Source organism: Onychostruthus taczanowskii, unplaced genomic scaffold (genome assembly GCF_017590055.1).
Source record: "Onychostruthus taczanowskii isolate IOZ18803 unplaced genomic scaffold, ASM1759005v1 scaffold13, whole genome shotgun sequence".
NCBI lineage: Eukaryota > Metazoa > Chordata > Aves > Passeriformes > Passeridae > Onychostruthus > Onychostruthus taczanowskii.
The window spans coordinates 3,964,165-3,986,349 of NW_024498462.1; the positions used below are offsets into that span (position 1 = coordinate 3,964,165).

Below are 22,185 nucleotides of genomic sequence, written 5' to 3' on the forward strand. Positions count from 1 at the left end.
GCACACAGTAAGCATCAAATTAGTCAAATCCTTTAATTATGGAATTTGGAAAAAAAAAGATGTTTTCTCTCAATTCTGGAAATAAGTGCACAGGTTTTAGAAAGACTTCTAAGAAGCTTCTGCATTTTGGAAGTTGTCTTGGTTGAACCTTCAAACTGAGGAAATGACAGACTCCACTGCCACAGACCATCCTGTGCAGGAAATGGAACCCCAGCAGGTGACACTCCAAATGCTGTCTGCACCCTGTAGGCTACTGACACCCCCTTTTTCAGCTGAATCTGTCGACAGGCACTCTACTAAACTAATGCTATCTTAATGGCACTTTTGTTTCAAAATCTTGGTTAGTTCTAAAAATCTGCAACAAAGCAAGGCCACCATTTAATGACATTTTGGGGGGTGGGGGGGGTGGAAGGAGAAATGGATTTAATTTCTGGAGTATTCCACAATGTAGAATTGGCTCAGGCTGCCTCCTGACAACCTGAATCCTGAACTTTCCTCTGACTCATTTTGGAGTCTGACCTCCCCTGTTGGGAGACATCAACTTACCTCCTGACGTAAAGCTCATGTATTTCTGGTTGTTAACCGTTTCTTTCGAATCATAAAATTTGAGAACATCTAGAACAGCCTGTGGGTTCTTCTTCTGCTCCAGTTTTGTTATGTTGGAGGTCTGTAGTAGCCTGGCCCACTGTTCTGGAATGCCCTGTAGACATCGAGTGGAAACAAAGTGGGTTTAGAGTATTTAAAATCTGCAGCCTCACAGATCTTTACCAAGATCCCATGCTTGCTGTAAGATTACTTGCAGAAATTTTGATTGACACCTTACAATTAAAATTAGATGCAATCATTTTCTTCTCTATCAAAAATCTAGCTAAAACCAGGACCCAACTTTATAAAAATAAAGTAATGACTGTGAGAGGAAAAAAAGGGGATGAAACTTCTCTGGAAATCAACTCTGCTCTTCCATGGAATAATGATTTAAGGCTTAAGCTTGTTTGCCTGGTAATTCAGGGCAGACATAACAAGACTATTCTCTGTTGGTGCACAACACAGTGTTTTTTAGGAGCTTTACACCGGAATTTTCATGCTTAGGAATGCAAACACATTTTGCTGAAATGACCACTGCTGTCTGATTCAAAGATAAACCCACCCTGATACAGCTAATTTTCAGTATACCAGGGAACACTGCAGGGTAAAGAATCTGCCTTTCAGCTCTCAAAATCATGACCCTGAGGTATACCACAGCTGCAAAGGATGTCTCTAGATTCTCTACTGCAAACGTACAGAAACCAGGGATTCATAAAACAGGCTGAGAGTTCATCCAAAGCTCTGGATGAATTCTTGGACATCTTATGGGTGAGGTGGAATTTGAAAATCGATCCAATCACTAAAAGCCCCAGCTCTACACTGAAATTCTATTGATGAGAACTGGCTTCAGTTATCCAGGATAATTCCAGCATGTCATTCCCCCTTTTACTGCACAGCTGACATTGACCAGGAGATTGTAGGGCTCACAGGAGGAAAAACATGCCACCCCAATCCACTTCCAACAGCTTCTTCTCAGAAATTGTCCACAAAACACTGTGTGACATGGGCCTCCAAAGTTTAGGATTGATGAAAAAAGTGGGAAAAGCCAAGCAACAAATCTACTGCACACACATCAACCTGCTGCTGCAGTGCTATGACATCTCAAAGAAGCATTTGGGGCCTGTGACGCACCTCTGGGAGCTTCCCTGGGCACATCTGTGAGCCATAGAGATCTGGCTGTAATGGACGTAAATAAAGAAAGAAAAGAAAGTTAAAACAGAATGTGGGAAAACTTAGAAGGTGGTAGGAGGAGGAAACCAATGGGCCAGAATGGGCAAGTCCCATCTAAAATGGGAGTTATGAAGCAGATACCAAATAGATCAGGTGATAGACAGGCTACAGGAAGGCAGATTTAGGAAAACAGAAAAATCACAACCGTTCCAAAGTTTGGAAGCATCATTCCCCCTCCTCTCGCTTTTAAACAGTTTTTGTCTCCTCATAAAAATACATTCTTGAGAATTAATGGCAATTGACTAGAAAAATTACATGTGATTTCCCTTGTCAATTTAAAACCAAACCAAAAAAAAAAAAAAAAAAGAGAAGGATCTGAGCCTTTGCTGTTTGACCAGTTTTGAAGCCAGGTGACCATTTTTGAACGGCTCTATAAGTTTTTTCCCAGCTTGGGCGTTCTCCAGCCCTGTGAATCACCATTTGACCAGTGAAGAGAGCAGATGGTCAAAGTCAGATTGTGAAATCTGGGAGGCTGTGCATTGCCACAACACAAACAATCTGTGTGTGTCAGACTGAAAATCAAGACAATTGTAAAGAAATGCTTGATTAGATTAGGAACGTGTAACTTCTTTGGATCTATAGCCACAACTTTTCCCACTTACTTATGTCATAATCTAGAAGCTTTAAAAGTTTGGTGGGTAACCACATTTTCTTCTAGGCTGGGGATGAGGAAATGGTTTCAAACATGCATGCTTTACAAAAAACACGCCTCAAAGACCTGCTAACCACGCTGTCCTTCATTCAGGAAATGCAATTCCTTTTTCAAATAAAGGAACGTAAAGCTCTAGCAACATGCTCCCAAGTTCCAACCAATTTTATTCTCTGCTTTAAAAGCCCTATTTCTTAGCAAATATGGTTGCTCCAAGCACAGTGAAATGGAGATGTAATATTTTTTCACAATGGACAACACAGGTTGATGCTCAAGCTTGAAAGCCAGAACTCAGGAGCCCATGCAACTGTGCATTAGGATGCATCTAACATCAATCAGGGGATGCAGGTGGGGGTGATGGTTTGGTGTCAGAAAATGGCCCAATGCATTGCATATAACCAGGAGAGCAGGCACTACTGGCATGACAGCTGCAATAATTCAAAACAAAAAACCCACGTATGTTTGCACATTGATTGGATGCCCCCATGGCACTTCCAAACTTTTGAAAGAGGCAGACAGAGTGATCACTAGACAGTGGGAATATCAGAACATGGTAGGGGGAGTGGCAGTCCCTTTGCAGGATGTACTTACCACATGACTGATACACAGGTTCTACCCAGGTTGGGACAAATCAAACATGCCTAATGTACTGTGTAACGTAGTGCCTGCATCTGGGATTAGCTGGGACCAATATCTAGTTCTTAATGGTGCGAGAATTCCCTTCCTTTGATTGATGTTGGACTCCACTGAGGACTACAGGATTAAGCTCTGTGCTGGCAAGCTGTGCATGGGAAGTCACCTGTCCCTTTGGTTAATTTTGAATTGGTTATAGCTTTCTCAGACGGCAGCACTGCACTTCCACACTTCAGGAACGAGTTTTGCAAACAAAATTGCAAACCAGCAGACATCTCACATCCACTGTTTGGAAAGGTATTTAAAAAGAAACTGTGCTACAGCAACAAAGCTGGACCTATTTAGCCATGTAGAATTGATTTGCTTTGCGCTGGTGGCATCTGACAGTGAGAAAACCCAAAATGTCTCCGATGCTAGAGAATGTGATGAAACACTGGTAGATAATATCAACATTCAAAATGATCCAAACCTTGATCCCTGAAATACAGATAGTGAGTGCTTGTGCTTAAAACTCAAGTGTGTTAAGCCTGATGTCTCTCCTTTCTGTTCCAGCTGGCAGGGACACGAACTGACCAGGACCCTGACCACCAGTCAGATTATGAGAGAAAATGAGTGTGACGCATTGTGTTTGCCTGGAGTCAGAAGGAAAAAGTCTCAAACAGAGGACAGAAATAAAGGTAGAAGGCTGAAAGGAAGAACAGGTGTGGAGTAAGAGCAGCTGAACATCCAGTGGGAAGAAAAATAAAAGTGGGAAGGTGAAGATGGACAAGATGAAGTGATGCAAACACAAAAAGGAGAGTAACAAAAAGCATAAAGTAACATAATATGACATGAAGATAAGAACAATGGCATTGAAGATTAACCTGAACAATAAAGTGGCTACAGGGAAAGAGGAAAAAAAATGAAAAATCAGGACAGACAGCAGGGAAAACACAATTTAAAAAGCTTTATGCAAAGCTTCTGATCAAAAATGACCACATCTGGGCTTTTTAAACATGCATTTAGTCAAGGCCTAGGGTTTGGCACAGAATAAAATCTGAAGTAAGATTTTATTACATCTATTTAAAAAATCCTAATTAACTAGTCCACTTATTTTAAATGTAGCTGTATTTTCTAATTACTAAGGATAATTCAATTTCACTACTCCTTTGAAGACATTCTGTAATTAAATGTGTCTTTTTTCATCTACTGTTACTCCTATTGTTGCAACTGCTACTGTAGGACACAGAAAGTCTCCAGCTTTCTGAAACGTCTTTGTGAAACAAAAGTAGAAAATGATGAATAAATCACATTTAGGGCCCAAATTCTGAAAATTAGCCATCCTTTGTCCAGGCAAATGATTTGTCCCATCCTATTTGGTGTATGCAGCCAGTCAGCACCAGCACAGTCCACAGTGGTGATTACTCAGTCTGACCACTCAGTTCATGGGGCACTACTGGTGGCAGCAGAGTTGCTAATGCTCCCTCTCACCTCCACAGCTTAACAAAAGGTAAGCTCACTGCCATCTCAGCTTCAAGGAACAATGGTTTCAGTACCCTACTAGTAATCAGAGAAAAAATGCTCTGAAGCCCCCTGCACTTCAAAGAGCTTCCGTGAGATTCATTTTTCCCAACATTTTGTTGATATTCAAAAGCTGACAGCTACTTTATTAATACATAAAGGCTAGAAACACTGATCACCCAGTGTATAAACATATTTTGAAGGATACTAAATTAGAATGGACTTCCACAGTGCTGCAGCTTTCTGAGTGTTTCCAAGGGTTACCTGCACAGCAGTTGGACTTTGCAATTAAGGCTGGTTGTCTACTATACATGGGGGGGGAGCTTTTTATGCTTTCCCAAAGACACTGAATAACCAACCCTTGTAGCAGCTTGGGGGACTGGTAAAAGCATACACCTACATTCTTCCTAGTTTTCATTTCCCACAGACATTCTGCTGACAATCCTTGGAGAAAAAAAAAAAAAAAAAGGAAAAAAAAAAAAAAAGGCAGCCTGAATCACAAGTTAAACACTCCAAATCCTAAGCCAAACAAATAAAGTCTCTTTCTTCACAGCCTGTCTGCTGTGATCTGATGTTTCTGGCAATAGGAGGTTATTTTACCATCAAGAAACTAGAAGTTCTGGTAAGCACAAAATACAGCAGTTACTTACTGTGAATTCTCCAGTGACGGCATCAAATCCCACATGAATGGTGTGTTCAAAGTCTGAAGGAAGAGAGATCTCAGGACGTTCCTTCTCTTTCTTCTTGTTGGCTGGAGGCAAAATGTAACAAGCACTTATTTTCTGAACAGCTTTTCATTTAAAACTTTTAACAATCAGGTGTGCTCAAAATAGTGTTTTAAAAGTGGAAAACAAATCAATTAACATCCATCCAACCTGAGAAACAGACCCAGGTTAACACAATGCCAGCCTGTCAACCTCTGTTAGGGAAGGTCTACAAGGTGCTATTTTATTTTGTTTTTCTTTCCACCAACGTGACTGCTTCCAAAGAAAGCTATTAATGAAGTAGTCTTCTTAGGCTATCTCTAAACAGGTATGATTTCTATTTTCAGTTATTTTTCTCATTGAGTTTTCATATGTAGAAACTGACTCCTATTTGACTTTGTGGGTTCCTGCAGACAGCACACACCATGTGTGTCTGCTCTCCAACATGTGTGTATGTGTGTCTGCTCTCCAACCTGGTTTGAGTCCATTTCAAAATCAGCCAAATCAGGCTTTTGTAGATAACCATTTTTTCCCTACAGGTTCTGTGAAAACCAGCAGCTCATGCAGTGACTCCTCTTCCAGCTAAAAGGCTGAAACAGCAGCTCTGTTTCAGGAAAGACAGAATCTGCCCAGCAACAGAATCCCATAAAGGTCTTTGGAAAAGCTTTGAGTTCTCAATTAACTAAGACATATGATCATAAAATGCAGGCTTTATTAGTCTCCAGATTTTTTTTGTTTTTAAATCACTCCGCCAGTATTTCCAGAGTGTGGAGTATCTTACTTAAGCAAGAAGACTTGAAATTCAGTCAACCTCCATTTGCTTCTCATCTCCCTCCACAACCTTTTGAAAGTAACATTCCCTGTGGTCATCCATCTCCTGCACTTCTGACTACTGACAAATGTCACTTCAGCCCAGTTTTACTGAACCTGATAAAGAATGAGGGAATAAAGGCTGAGGGAAGCTGCCTTCACTTTCCTGCAGTGTTTTAATATTATGTTTGCCAGCTCCATAGTTCATCTAGGGGTCTCATCCAAGGCTGGACTCACAATGTACCAGCAGCCCTCCCAGTCCAAGTTTGTCTTTGCTCAGACAGTAGCTCCATGAGGTCTCTATTTGCGTATTTCTTATTCTACCTTACAGCCTCCTTTAAGAGAAAGATGCTCTGCTCTTTGTACTTACAGTCTATTTGGAATGCTTCTAATCCTTTCTCTGCATTGCTGCATTTATCCTCATTAAATAGTTGTCACCTTTTGTCTGTGCTGCACACCATTACACACTGTTCACTGATTAAATATTTTCAAGATGGCAGCAATATATAAAATACAAATGTAAAGGCTTTCCCCTTCTTTTATCACAAAGATGATGTTGTTTAATTTTCAGGACATTGTTCACTGATTAAATATTTTCATTTAGCATTCAGTAAAGATGGCAGCAATATATAAAATACAAATGTAAAGGCTTTCCCCTTCTTTTATCACAAAGATGATGTTGTTTAATTTTCAGGACAGACGTTGCCAGTTAGAACATGTCACCTGTGTGTAGATAACACTACTGGCTTCTTCTACCTCATCATTTGCAAGCTAATGCAGCAAAAATTGCATTTAAGGACTATCAAATTCAGTTCAAAGCAGCAGTCAAATCTAGAAGCGAAATAAAGGATTATATAAAAATGTTCCACCAAAAGCAGCACTTGTCCATTTTAGGATTCTCCTGCTGGAGGACAAGTGATCCAGCTCATTCCCCAAGATCTGGCTCGTTTGCTTCATGGATCTGTGATATAACACCTATTGTCCAAATGCTGATACACTATAAATTAATTACGGAATTAAACATCTCTTTACTACATCCTCACCTCTTCCCAGTGCAAAAACACCAATGTTTCTTTCTGGGCTCTGCAAATCATATAATTTCTACTTCACAGAAGCTGCCAAAATGATATGAAAAGACATGACTTCTTTGAAGCACCTGACTGACTGGATGCAAGGTGTTTGTACTGAACATTCCTATTTGATTTTCTTGTAAATGCCCTTCACAATACACTCCTGCTGCACAAAGTTAGCCATGAGATAGGGCCTCCACACCACCTCAGGATAAAACAGAACAAGGAAAGATTGTTCTGTTTTCCACAGTCTGCATCACCATCATCACCAATATGTTAAAAGAGCAGTTGTTTGGGAGAAAAATGTGACTCAGCTAAGTAGCAGCTTTTCTCAGAGAAAGAGGAAGGGTTTGACCTCATGCTTATGCCTTTCTGTTTGCTCACCTACTCTTCAACTCACTTTGCTCCTTCCTCCATTCCCTCTTCCTTCCACTGCCTCTCACACCTGTCCTCCCATCCTCCTTCCTAATCTGCTCCTCCTGTAGCCTTGTCCTTTTTACTTCCTCCATTGATCTTTACTCTGCCGAGTTTTTCTCCTTCCCTCTTTTCTGGTTTTTCTGTACAGGAGGTGACCAAATGCCTAAAGGCCAGACTCTGCTCCCCTCTGCAGCCAAGTCTAAAGCAGCTTCAATGGAAGTGGCATCATTCACCCAGGAACCCAACATGGCTGGACATCTGAAAGGGGCATCTGAGCTGTGCAGGTCAGCCTCCTCCTGACTTCTTTAGGCTGAACGCTCTACAGGGCCCTCATGGAGCCTCCAGTGTGCACACAGAGTGAATTTATTTCACAGCAATCACAGGAGGTTTAATGAAAGAACAAGCCTGTAGCAAACAGGACCAAGTAATTTCTGCTGAGGTAACACCTCTGCTGAATGAAGCACTGCTGCTGTGACTCCACTGAGGCTCCCACCACCATGATGATCTCTGAGGCAGGAAGGCCAATTTCACAGCTCCAGCAGAACAAGTTCAGCTTCTTATTCCACACAAATTGCCTGCATGACAATGGAAACTTATTTCAGTTGTCTGCCTTGGCTTCCTGTCCTCAGGAACTGGGGTACCTTAGCCCAGAGACGGGAGTGAGAGGAGCTATACAAGGAACATGAGGAGGTCAGCTGTTATGGGAAGGGGCAGGACACTACTGCCTAAATGGTTTATTTCAACTGCAGATCCACAGAAGGGCTCCACTGAGCCATCAGTGGCTTGCCAAAACAAGGTTTTAAACGTAAGTGCTCAAACTCTAAATTAAAATGCTGCACTCCAGCAGGAGAGGAGGGACTGTAAAGTTTCCTGGTGCCCAGGCACAGTAGTCCTGACACACACCACAGCCTTGGAGAGAACACACTGCACCATATCCATCCTCACATCCCTCCTGTCTGGTGAGCAAATGAGCAAATGAAAGGTAACAAAGTTCCTGCAGGTTCAGGTAGAAATACCCTGCCATGGTGTTTTCTTTACACTCCAGTGACTTGCACCAGTGATGAACTATGGATTTAACATAGTGATGCTGGCAAAGCACTGTACTAGATGAGAGCAGACGTATCAATCACCTTCTGTTTTATAAGCAGGATTCTCAAAAATGTGTCACACAGTCTATGAAGCACACACAGGCCAGCTGATACCCTGACCCACAAACCAACCCTGCAGTGAAACTACCTCAAGGGACTTGGCCAGTGAAGCTCAACTTCCTCCATTTATTATTTCACCCCACAAAATTAAGCTATAAATCTTACCTGACTTTTCCTCACGGTCACATTTAAAATCGTGACACTTGTATGTTCCCTAAGATTGCTCTGACTGGTAGTTAATTACATTTTTAATGTCACTGATCATTTCCAGGAGGGGTTGTCTCTGGGTCTCCCCTTCTCTGCATGCATTTTACACAGCATCTCCTCATTAAGAAATGCTTCCTTGGAAAGGGATAATACCATCCTGCTAGCACTCAGGGGAAGAAGTGATCCAAGTCTTTCCAGGAATTAAGCAAGCTGGGAGAAACCTTCATTTTGGCCTTTAAAAAGAATCAACTGAAAATTACTTTTGTTCCCAGAAGGGGACATTTGGGGAAACAATCTGCAGAGTGACCCAGCCAGGTCTGCTTAAGAAATGGGCCCATCCAGTTACAGTCCTCACATCAGAAAAGTCATCAGGATTGCCAGTGGCTGAGGGGAGGAATGGGACTGCCACTGTGCCTTCTACTGCCTGTGAGGAGTTTTGAATGCCAGACTACCTCCAGCTGCTCCACTCAACCTCATGAAGCCTCATGAATGGGGCAGCACAGGTAAGCTGGAGCTCCAAGGGAATGACAGCCCCATAGTTCTGAGCTCTCCTTGGAGGGACACTGAAGACAGAAACACTCCTGAAATCCAGCTGGACTTCATACTGCTGACCACAACCTCTGAGCCCAGCATTTCAGCCAGTTTTCAGTCTACCTCACTGTACACATATACTGTATCTCATCAGTCTGTCTGTGAGGATACTGTGAGAAGCTCTGCTGAACACTTTACTAAAGCAGAAGTAACAACCACTGCTCTCCCTTCACCACCAAGCCTGTCACTTCAAGGTAAAAGGCTGTCAGTACAGTTCAGCATGAATTCCCCTCCACAAATCCATGCTGACTACTCCTGACCACATTCTTATCCTTCATCTGCATGGAAATGATTTCTAGGAGGATCTTCTCTACCACCTTCCCAAGGACCAAGGTGAGCCTGGCTGGCCTGCACATCCCCAGATCCTTCTTGAAGACAGATGAACATTTGCTTTGTTTCCATCATCAGGAACATCCCCCAGTGACCCCAACCCTCCAAAGATAATCAAAAGTGGCCTTGCAGTGACATCAGCCTTGCAGGTGCAGCCCATCAGTTCCCATGGCACTTGAAATAAAGAAGATCCCTCCCCTTAAACCTCTAAATAGCTAACTCAAAACACACTCCACAAAAGCATTTCAAAGAATGCAACTGAAATGCTGTGTGCTGAATGTTTAAAAGACCCTCTTGCTGCATCCACACCTAGCAGGTATAAACCAAGCCATTCTGTATCCACTTTCACTGCAAAAGGAACAAGCAAGAAGAGCTTTGTTCCTGTTCTTGGAATATAAGTGCATTAAAAAAATCCAAGTGTCAGGCATATTGCCCTGTCACTTCTGCAAATCTATTTTCACAAGGACACATCCTCATCTCTGTATTTACTGCTAATGCAAAGCAAAATCCAAAGGAAAGGATTCCCCAGTATAACTATAAAGTTATTTTTAAAAGCCAAGTTGCACAATGTGTGCACATTTTAGTGTCTTTTCATAGACAAGAAAGTAACTGACTGAACACCTCCTCCTCTTTTGAAATGTGTTTCTAGAGTAACTGGAACAGAAGGCTTTGGTACCATGGCCTGCAACTGAAGCAGAAAGAAAACAGTGGCAGAAAATAAACACGAAAACCAATGACCAGCAGAAAGCCCAGACAAGGAGCCCCCATCTGCACTGCTGATACTTTACTTTTATCCCCTCCTCCTGGAAAGATGGAGCGCAGCCTGGCTTTCTTGTTCTTCTCCTCGGGGGCCATGGGGAGCGGCTTTGAGCTGTGGTTCAACGCTGAAGAATCGCGATTGTTGCTGTTCATTCTCAACGGTGGAGCTGGAGGTTTCTCTTCAATATCCAGACTATCGGACATCTTCAGCAGCCCTCACAGCCTCCTGCAAAGCACAACACAAAACATGCCTGTCAAGGGAGGATGCCAAGGCTGGTGGCTTGGGCAGGAAAAGCTTTCTAGTGGCATGAGAAAATCTCTCTGTTAGAAGTCTGCTCTGAAAAAGGTTGCTCCTGGTTGCTGTAAATAAATTCACTGGCTAATTCCTATAAAGCAAGGTACTACCTTTAAAATATAGATTTTTTTTAATAGCACTGTTACACATTTTTGCAGTTTTCATTTATAACTATTTCCCTGTAATTGTTTACAATCCAAATTTTCCTCTGAAACAGACTTCCAAATAAAAGTTAAATGACCCACTGAAACTACATGGCATTGTAGTCAATAATTTTTTGCTATGTAAGAAACAAGGTCCTCATTGAGGAAATATGGGTAGCAAGCAATACTTCATAAAATTAACTTGCTTAAGACCCAAAAATAGAGTACATGATTTCAGACAGATCAGAAGTGATGTGGGGTATACTTTTTAAACGTTGTGATTCTATAGGCATCTTGTCTTCCATCCCCTAAAACCAATGTGGCTCCTTTTACAGAAGGCACATGCACATCACTGAATGTGTTCTGGATCTCTCCTCATGCTGATTCACAGGTAACACAAGCTACTGCCCTCATCGAAGCAACTTGTTTTTCAGCTATGGAAGATGTAGGGCTTTTTTCAGAACTATCAACCAAACATGGTGACTGTCACACAGAGAGGTCCTGAAGCTTCAGCTGCTCTTCCTTTGGTCAGGTAAAGCTGCATGGTTGAGAATTTTTGGGGATGCATGGTTGGACTTGGGTTGCTTTTGGTTTTTTTTTATTAGAATGGAGATTAACATTTTCAACAGCCACATTTATTTTGATATAACTGTAATTTTGCCAGATTTATGGGTGGTACATCAATAGGAAATAATGAGATCCACATTGCCTTAACTGATGTTACCTTACAATGACCAACTAAAACATTTAGGAATGTTCACTTTAGACTGTTTTTCATGACATGGGCATTTTAGCCTTTGTTACCATTTTTAAATTACCACACATAAAATGATCACTTTTAAAAATTGCTTGACTTACATTTTTAATTTCATCTGAATTAAATCCCAAAAAGCCTGATTTGGAGATTTAAAGCACCAGTCCAGTGAAAAGAACAACAAATGAAATATACCATCACACCTCTAGTTTGCATCTGACCCCAAATACCGAGATCTCCATGGGATCCCATGGACCCATCCAAAGGTCACACAGCTGAAAACTCTGGCAACAGCTGGGTCCCAGTCCTCTCCCTAGTACAGACAGCATGGAGCAGTGATCCTGGAGATCCTGATTCACAAACACACACCTGAAGCTGCTACTAAGCCCAGTTGTTCACCTCCATCAGGGGAGCAGTTTGAATGAGCACCTTCCCAGCTACCTTCAACTGGTTTGTGTTAAATTAGTGACCTGACCTTCTTCAGCACCTTTTCCCTGCAGCAAATTAGGGAGACTTCAAACAATTGCTCTGCTGGTAGATCAGTGTGGTGTTCACCATCCAAAGAGGATGTCTATCACAGGCTCACCCTGTGTCAACTGCCAGACCTCCCCTACACCACGGGTCTGTTCACCTCCACCTGTAACTGCAGGTATCACCGAACCACAGGCAGCCACTGACCAGGTGTTGGCTCTCTAGAGCTTTGCCTTCAGACCTAAAAGCTTGGAAAAGATCACACACATGTGAATGGAGAAACGTACGGGAGGCAGCTGTCAGAGAGAATGATGTGTCTGTCATTTGAACCACACCATCTAGGAAAGAACAAGTGATCCTTCAGAAAAACCACAGTCCCCAGCATGTGTCTGGTTCCCAAGAGAAGGCCCTGCTCACACAGTCCCACTGTCCAGGTAAAGACTGGTCATGGAGGAACACAGCTCACCCTCCTGCAGAAGCACGCACACAGGCAGTAAAGTGTTTTGTATCACCCAGAAACAGCTGTCATTGTGCCCAGACCAGAGCTTGTGCCAGTATAGTTTTCAAGTACAGACTAGCCTACTTACCTAGAGAACTAAATGCTTCTGTAGATTGAGGTCAAACAGTTAATATTACTAATCTTTGTGATTTCCATCCTGAAATGCAGAAGGTTTTCTAGTAAGGAACGTGCTGGGGGGGGAGCCAGTAATGAAAACCACTGTGGTACCAGGGAGATCCACACGTGCTGTGTTTGTTACCCTGGTGAAGGGAAGGTCCATGCTGCCCAAGTTGCTGTACAGAGTTCCCAGTTTATAAAGCCCAGCAGAGACATGTGGACACAGCTCCCTTATCTCCAGCAATTCTCAAAGATCAGGAGCTTATGCAAGCAATGTTTTTATTTTCTCTTTAAGCCACCTACAAACAGTTTTCCAGTGCCAAATACAGCCTTCCCTCCCAGGATGATCAGTGTGAAGATGACCACAGGAGCACCAAGGCTCGTTTTCAGCTTGTTATCAAAAGCAAGGCAGTTATGCTGAGAAGTCCCTTACAGGCCACAGTTTCAGCTGTCCCTCAGAATGGGACAACTGTACCTGTCACTGCATCTATTTGTAAACAATGCCAGTCTGCTGAAATAGGTCCTCCCATGGGATTTCATCCCACAAAGAATACTATTAACAGTTTCTGGCCCAATTTGCCTATGATGTAATTATTTCCAAGATTTTGAAAGGAACACTATATTTTGTTCAGAGCTGTTTCAGGCTCAGTTTCAAGAACTGTACAAAGCTCTTTTATTCACTTCCAAACCAGGGGAAAAAAAGAAAAAAGCGGGGGAAGATAGCCTAGAAGGTTTAACAGTTGATGTTAACTTCTAAAGCTGGTTTAAATCAAGACTAAAGCAGACCACAAAGCAATACACACCAGAAGACTTAAAATTTATGGTTTTCCTGATCAGAGGAATCTATCTGCTCTTCCATTAATTCTAATTTTGAGATTTTTTCATGTACCACTGCATCATGACAAAAGAACATTCACTATCATGTAAGACTTCATATTTTAAGTGTTTTGTACTGATTTACTCCAACCCAAACCTAGAGAAAACCTGTAATGAATGGAGGGGCAATAAGATACACTCAGATGGGAAAACTCTCAGATTTACATTGCAGAGAAATGTCAACAGCAGATAGCTCAAGTTATACTCTATTCTGGGGCCAGGTTTTCCTGTCATTATAACAAGTCCTTGGTCCTGCTAGACTACTTCTGACTAACTCCATCAAAACACATTTTCTGTCTGCTGGAAATTACTGTGGCATATCCATATATTCAGTCCATCAAATTCTGGTGTTATTTCTCTTTTTTTTTCTTTAGGCATTTTTTCATTGCTTGGGAGTTTCGGGGTGTGGAATTTTTTTTTTGGTAGGTTTGTGCTGGTTTGTAAGCTGAAACAACACAGCTACCAGAGCACTTGACCATACCCACCAGGCCATGACAGCCACCCAGGCTGTCAGCAGGGACAGCTTCTAGAGAAGCCAGCTGGTGTTCACCAAGAGAATGGAGTGCACAATCAACAGGATTTTCCTCATCTCAGTCCTCAAGGACCCCATTAGTGCAACCAAGACAGTGCTGGTAACACTTTTAAAAGAAATGTGTAAGATAATCACACTTGTGCAACAACTACCTACTTCCAGAGAAAAATCTTGTCACTGCCCATCAGCTTTAAGTAAGCATTTAAAAAGACAGACTGTTGTACCAAAATACAACAGTGTATTTGAGTGTGTTAGCTAGAGTTTCCCAGCCAAATGGCAAATGCTAAAATAAAATTCTCAGCCAGGTCAGTTGCTTCTGCATAACTACTACAGGATTACAGAAAATGACCCAATATCCATTTCCTTCCTCCTTACCTCTTCTAATCATCAGTTTTGTTAAGTAAGAAGACAAACATTGACTTTAAATATATGTCATTCATCTTCTCTGTGACTCAATTCCCCCTTTGCAAAAGCCTGTCTTGTAATATTTCTGTGTCTAGTCCTTGACAAGCTAGGGAGTAGAGGAAGGAAGACATTTGAAGCACTCAAATGTCTTCAAAACATAATATACACACAAAAGATTTGTTCAATTCAGTTCAAGTTCAGAGCAGAATCTCATGCTGGGCCTTGATCTCAGTAAGCTCTTCACCCCCTGTGTATCTGGGGAACACTGTGGATAGATCTTGAACAGCTTTCTTAGGCTAGCCCTGCTATTTCAAAGCCTGCATCCTCTAAACATGACTGGTTCCAATTAGAACTCACAAGTAGTATCCTGTGTGCAGAGACACTGGTGATCATTTCCAAAGCCTCAGAGATATTACTGCAGCTTGTGATGCAGCAAAACTGTCTCCAAGATCACTTGACTGGAAGGGACCATGCCAATTTTCAGGCAGTAGCTTTGCAAATGTAACTTGAAGATCTAGGGCTCACTCTTTGTTTATGAATATGCTTCCTGCAAAAAGATATTTATTACTTAGTTGTTTGGGCCAGATTTTTCTCCCAGTGACACTTATCCATTTCCAAAAATCGATGATGATGTAACTGAGAAGGATTCTCTCTAGATATTGAGTACTGAGACACTGATCAGGTATTTACAGAGTATATCTCAGCCCAGTTCAGACCTGTATCTGCTCTCCTACATCTGCGTGTTTACTTGCAGTTTTCTTACAGCTTCTTTAAAGAGCAGATAATGAGCTGGACAGAACAGATACAGTCATGATTTCATTACTTTTGTGGAAGATGCTTACTGTCTTCTCTGTAAAACTTGGGTAAGTTAAAATACAATACCGAGGCCTTTTTGATAAAAAATGGCCATATTCAGCATCAGCTGAAGCAGAGACAATTCTGCCTGGGTACTCAGGGTCCGTAACACCCCAGGGCAGTCTGTGCTCAGCTGCTTCCACCCTTGGGTGCCTGCAGACCATGCAGGTGTGTGGGGCTGGCTCTGCAGGCAGGGCAGACACAGCCAGGTGCCCTCTGAAGTGAAGACATCTTTTGTAGGACCTCCCCCGCATGCACGTGGTGCAAAACAACCACTGCATCCCTTCTTTGCACAACCCTCAAGAAAAGGCTGCATTCACACAAACTACAGAAGGAATAATAACCCTAGAAACAACAAGAACACCTCCCTTTCATACAACTGTCTCAAAGCACAATACAAATATTTGCCAATTAAACTTCCCCATTCCCCTCACAGCCAGGTAAACATACTCTAAGCTGAACAAATTATTCAAACTGAGTAATTTATTTGATGAATGTACTCTCTGTTCCTGTTTGCAAACACCCTGTAAGCAGCTTATGATTCTCTCCAATATATTCATTTATTCAAAAGTTATCCTCTGTACTTGCTACAGGCAACTTTTGGCCTCTGAACTAGCTGTTCATAAGAAGCTCTCTGTGTGGAGGGCGTATTTTGAATTCAGGTTGTATCCCAGTAAAACTACCTTGGTCCCAAGTACTTGAAATGGAAACATCCATTCTGAGATGGGATAAACAAACTTCTGTTAGGAACTGCAGCATTAACAGTTCTACACAGTGACTTACTAATATTGGTTTAAAATTCCCTCTTGACAGTGTACTTGTAGCAATAATGAATACAGAATGTCAATGAATACAGAAAGTATATTCATGCAGTAGCTGTGAATTTAATGCTTTTAACTAAACATTTCTTCAAATTTAAATTATTATGTCTTTTGTCTGGACCTTGAATCACCCAGTTTAATTGCTGAGAACTGGGAATTAAACAGTGGAGCTTGTCACAACTGATGGAAATAACCTGAAAATATACTTTCCTCCTTGCTTAATTAGCATTCGACAGCATTCTCAGTTCATGGCCTTCAAGGATCCATCTCCCCTCTTCAAACACATAACGCACCTAACTACATTTCTTTCCACAACTCTTCAACTCTTTCTCTGCATACTGCCAACACAACCACAGGCAACACTTTACAAAACACACCTGGCTTTCATCTCTGGACGCCCCTCAGCGCACCCACTTTACGTGCTCTTCCCACTGGTGAAGCTGCTGCTCTGCAGATTCCCAGCACCCCCGACCCGCTCCCACCACAAAGGCTTCACAGCTCCTCACACAGGTTCCCTCTTCCAAGTGCACTTAGTATTGGGACTTGCCCAGGTTTTCTCACTTTCCCCTTCTGTACAAAGCTGTGGCTGTTCAGACCGTGGCACCAAAAAAAGCCAAACAGAATTACTTTTGCATAGTAAAGCCAGCACTGTTTAAAGTTAGGTGTATATTTAAGGGCTGTGCTTAACCAATGCCTAAAGTGAGATAACATGAACAAGGGTGCTGAGGCTTCAGCATAGCTGCTTTTTCTCTATGAGAGAAAAACTGGAGAGAGTTTCTCTCCACCCTGCTGGAGAACTCCCCTAGCCCAAAATATTTTCTTTGTGGGCGTTTTTTGATCACATCAAAACAAAAGCAATCCATCCAAATTGTGCTCCTGCTGGAATCCTGGCCACTTACTAAACCATTTGAGCTTTGGGATGGTTACATGACCTGGGAGGGGAAGAAGTGTGTGTACAGAGGGTGAGCAGCAGGGAAACAGCTTTCCCCATTAAAGCTTGTCCAGGCATTCAGTAATGACACATCAGCACAGAAGGAAAGGAAGTACATTCCTACGGGTTACACGAAGGGAGCACCTCGCAGCATTATAAACTGGTGACTGTTTTGATAGAAAAAGTGACTTTACCTCATATGACAAAGGCTATGGACATACCCTGATGATGCAGAAAAGTCAGCTGGATCACAAGGATGCTTCTGCCACCCAGAGAGAGCAAGAGGGAGAGCTTCCACTGTCCTGCCTTGGGAAGAGCCACCAACACCTCCATCCACTTATACCCAAACCCAGACAGCTACATGGGCATTTTTGTCATGTGTTTTTGAATGAGGATTTGAAACAAAAAGGTTGTGCTCTAAGTTACTGAATCTGGAGACATGCCAAGACTGACAGAGCAATGGGCACTCCAGAAGCAGCTAAAGGAAGAACCAGTGAAGGATATCACAGACCGGTGTTTTTCTAATGTAGTAGGAAACATTTCTCTGGGACAGATAAGAAACTGCAAAAAAGTACCTAGAAAAGACATTTATATGCAAGAGAAAAAAAAAAACCAAACCACTCCCTGTTTTGCTTTTTATTTACACAGCTGAGGGGCTCCACAAAGCTGGAAAAGATGTCTCAAAATCAACTGTGCCTCTCAAATATCTCAAATTCCACAGTATTGCATCCTTTGCCCTTGTCTGCACATGAAAGAGACTGTGTGAAATGAAATACGGATATAAACCATTGCAGATACACTGAAATAATTCTCCATATGGACCTTATTATTTCTAGTTCAGAGTTTAGGCCTCAGGTTCACTTTTGTTCTTCAGGAGGACTCTAATGTAAATAAAGAAAAGCTACTTAATAGAGACACCAACATCACAACTGCCTCAATAAAAATTTCATTAACTTAATTCAGATTAAAAACAACCAAGACAAACGGTTTGAGTTCTAATTTGAATCAGCAACTTGGAGCTGATCTCGAAGCACTGTCCAAGGTCAGGTATGAGACACCAGTCCTCACTGTGAGATACAGACAATCAAAATGGACCAGTGTGATTCCAACCCACCTGATGGGCAGCAACCTCTCACCACAGGAAGGCTCTGTAACAAATTTCTGGATTTTTGGCAGGTTCAAGCTGAACACTTGTGGCTCACTTAGTTGATCAGTCAAAGCCCCAAAGTGGTCCAGTAACCCCAAATTTAGGTCTTGTCCTGGAAACTGTTAAGAGTGCAATAGCACCTTGAATTATTGATCTGCCAGGGTTAGAACAATATTCATATTGATATGGCAGGAAGAAGACTCTCATTACATTCAAAGATCCCAACTGCTGCAACTCAGCACAAAAAATTCACCCCTTCTCTCATCTTCTCTGGTAAAGGCATGTTGAAGGTGAATCTACATTAGCCTAGCAAGGTAGTAGGCTATCCCACATGCTCCACCTATATGTGAGAAATGCCCAGGAAAAATCATGCTGTGATATTGCAATCATTTTCTTTTACACATCCTGCACGTCCCTTTCTGCAGAAGATACAGAGCTCTATTACACTGATGGATCTGGAACCACATAAGGGCCATGTCATCACTTCATGCTGTCAGGAATACTCTGCTTTCTTCTGTCAACACAGTTTCAGGATGTGCAGGTTGAACTGCTAGTTCTTCTGCTGGCCTTTGACAGCTTGTGAGTCTCTCCACCATGTTCTCCTAGCTCCTATCTGCTCCTCCCCACCTCCTGTGCCTCCCTGGTGTGGATCCATTTGGGTGCAGGGCTTGCATCCAAGTTCCATGCACAGGACCACCCAGTGGGCTCTCTGTCTACACTCTCAGCAGAGCAACATTCACCCGCCAACCTCACAGAATCATCTTAGAAGGGACCCAGAGCATCCCAAGACAGACCCTTCATGTTTTATTCACACAGCCCGTCCTGCTGCAGCACAGGAAAGGCTCACAGCACTACAAACCACCAGCACAGGAGCTTGAATTTGGCCACTCTCAAGCAGAGTTTTGATCCACAGCTACACCCAGGCTAAAAAACAGCAATCAGGGCAAAGCAATCAGAGAGCTTGGCAGATATAAGCTTGCTCCCATCACTATTCTCTCTTTTCTCTTGTAAATGGTATCAAAGGAAGCCCCTTCTTGCTTGGACTTCCACTTCCATAATCAAAATTAGATATATGTTTATAAAAAAAAAAAGTCTTTTAGTTCATATTTTTGGGCAGTCTAAACTCCTACTAAACTCCACCTGGTGCACTAAGGCTGTTTTTAATAAACCACTTGTCATCTTGCCTGTTATGTTCTTCATTTTGTTTACTTTAACAAAAAAAAAAAAAAAAAAAAAAAAAAAAACTCCACCTGGTGCACTAAGGCTGCTTTTAATAAACCACTTGTCATCTTGCCTATTATGTACTTCATTTTGTTTAACAAAAAAAAAAATAATCAAAGTTTTGAAGAAGAAGGAAGGGTAAAAAATAATAAAGGACCAGTTTCTCTGGTTTCTCTGCAGGTGTTGTTGCTTTCTCTGTTTTTCCACAGTTTATTCTCTGCTTGACACACTTCCAGAAGGTGTGCCATGATAAACACAAACCTCTGAACCCCCAGCCCACACTTACAGTGCTCAGCAGAGAAAGAGCCATGGCCCTTTTCCCTGCAATGGTCTCCACAGGCAGGACAGGAGCTGGTTTTGCCTTGAGGTGTGTGCAGCTCTCCAGGAAGGCAACAAGAGAGAAGGCAGCCTGTCCCTGTCCTGCCTACATGCTGATAAACCACTGGCCCATGGCTCACCAGACACATGCAGGCCAAGCCAACAATTACCACAGAATTCTGGAAGAGACAAGGAAATGCAATAATTGAAACTTATAGACAGTTGCCATTTCTAGCACCTTCTAGTCACCTTTTAGCTCATTTTGCCTTTGCAATCATTAGCTGAGAAACTTGCTGTAATAAACACTAAACCAATGTATCAGAGGATGAATCTGACATGTAAAAGACTGAACTCAGGGCTGCTAGGTAGAGTTGGGAGACAAATCACACTGAAGAAGCAAAAATAAGGAACAAGGAATCCTCTGGATATAGCTACTGGGGCTGGATAATGACCACTAATAAGGAGAGCACAGGATGGACTTGAAACCTCCAAATCCCACAGGAAGAGACAGAGACCAACACCACATGAGCAGATTTGCTGCACCAATCTTCTCAAGGCATTATGGTACGTTTGCAAGGACATAGCTCCTGCCTCCAAGGAAGGAAAAGACAAAGCCCAGGCTGCCAGGCTGCCACATGCCTTTCATGTGGGAGGTGAATATGGTCCAGATCTTGCATCAACTCTTTAGGGCACTAGGGAAGGAAGGCATCATATCCCAATTTACTTCCTCAGGGACAACGTTTTGCCTTTTATTCTTTGTCAGGCCTTTTATTTACAGCTGACTAAATTCATATATCTAATATTCACCTGCTACGTTAGTGATCTTATTGTGCATAATGGCCCATCTACCTTGGGGGTATCATGGATCTGGAGCAGGCAGGGGGGAAATGGAGCAGTCACTGCATGCACTTATTCATTTCTAGTTGCCAGCAAGACCTTGCTTCAGAGCAGCAGGATAGGAAGATTAGGAGAACAAATATAAAAATGCTATTCTTAAATAGGTCAGGGAAGAAATGACACCTATATGCAGAAAGCAAAACAAGATCCACACACAAAATCTGTTGTTTTCTCAGCTACCACAATGGTATGGTATTTTTAAACTGCTTAAACAGGGATTCAGCATTTAACGCTTCATTGCTCAAAAAAATCATCTTCTGCTTCAGAGTAGTGGAGCAGTGGAGATTCCTTCCTGCCTCACTTCACATTACAACAGGAAAACAGTTCACTGTCCTCTCATGACCTAAATGAAAAAATAAAGGTGTTTGGGGATCTAGTCGCAATTCCTCTGCACTTGTCCAAAGCCTCCTGCAGAGAGTCTGCAACCACTAAGGTAAGGACACTGGACCTGGAATGGGACAAAAAGCCCCCAAAGGTGGCAGCATCCAGGACACCTCAGCCTCAGTCCCTGTATGGGAGAATACTCGAGCCAGCAGGGACTACTCTTGTTTTGGAAATCACACATGCTACAAATCCCAGTTAGAGCAACTGGCAGGTATTCACACTTCTGGATTGACTCCTGTATCCTGCAAATTTTTGCTAGGACAAGCCACTGACCTTCTCCGTAGCCACAGATGCCTTGTATACAGAACACGGGTGCACTTTTCCAAGCCACTGGTGCAAAAGGACCCAAAGTTTTTTAAATAAGCAGACAAGAGCCAAGACATTTCCATTCCCAACATATCAGGTTACTCTCATCTCAAGATCTCTGTCCAAAATGTGTAGAGCCATCTGCAACTGCTCCTGTAAAAGGGAACTGCCTCCATTACTCAGTAAGTGCTTCTAAAGCAGCCTTAGATCCTACTGCAAATCTGTACAAAAGCACCAACTCCCAGAGCAGCAGCTGACACTAATGCAATCTTGTATCAGGTCAAAGGTGGCCAAAATAAGAAACCATCAAAATGTACAGAAAAAAGAAAACAAATAGAAGAGCAAGGGAAGAGGAAAGAGAACAACAATAGGACCCAAAATAGATTCCTTGTGCCACACACACATCAGATCTATGGCACGAAAGCTTTGCAAAGAAACTTCTTCTTAAAACAGTGCATCAGCATTTACTCTGTTGCTGGCTGAAGTCTACTACTGTCTGACACCCCTACTTACTATTTACAACTTCAGGCTTTTAAGAAAACTGAAGTACATTAATTGAGGCTTTTATGAAGCACAAAAC

General features: G+C 42.3%; 1 protein-coding gene across 2 annotated transcripts in view; it reads right to left on the bottom strand.

Moving 5' to 3' along the window:
- Positions 1–22,185, bottom strand: part of LOC121331709 (serine/threonine-protein kinase PAK 3) — a 70,321-nt gene that overhangs the window by 25,063 nt on the left and 23,073 nt on the right. For both annotated transcript variants that reach the window (XM_041396387.1, XM_041396386.1), the window contains exons 2-4: positions 10,663–10,859; positions 5,248–5,348; positions 547–700 (exon numbers count right to left, since the gene is read on the bottom strand). In XM_041396387.1, the coding sequence (XP_041252321.1) occupies positions 547–700; positions 5,248–5,348; positions 10,663–10,837 (430 nt within the window). In that variant the 5' untranslated portion in view covers positions 10,838–10,859. The remainder of the gene's footprint in view (positions 1–546; positions 701–5,247; positions 5,349–10,662; positions 10,860–22,185) is intronic.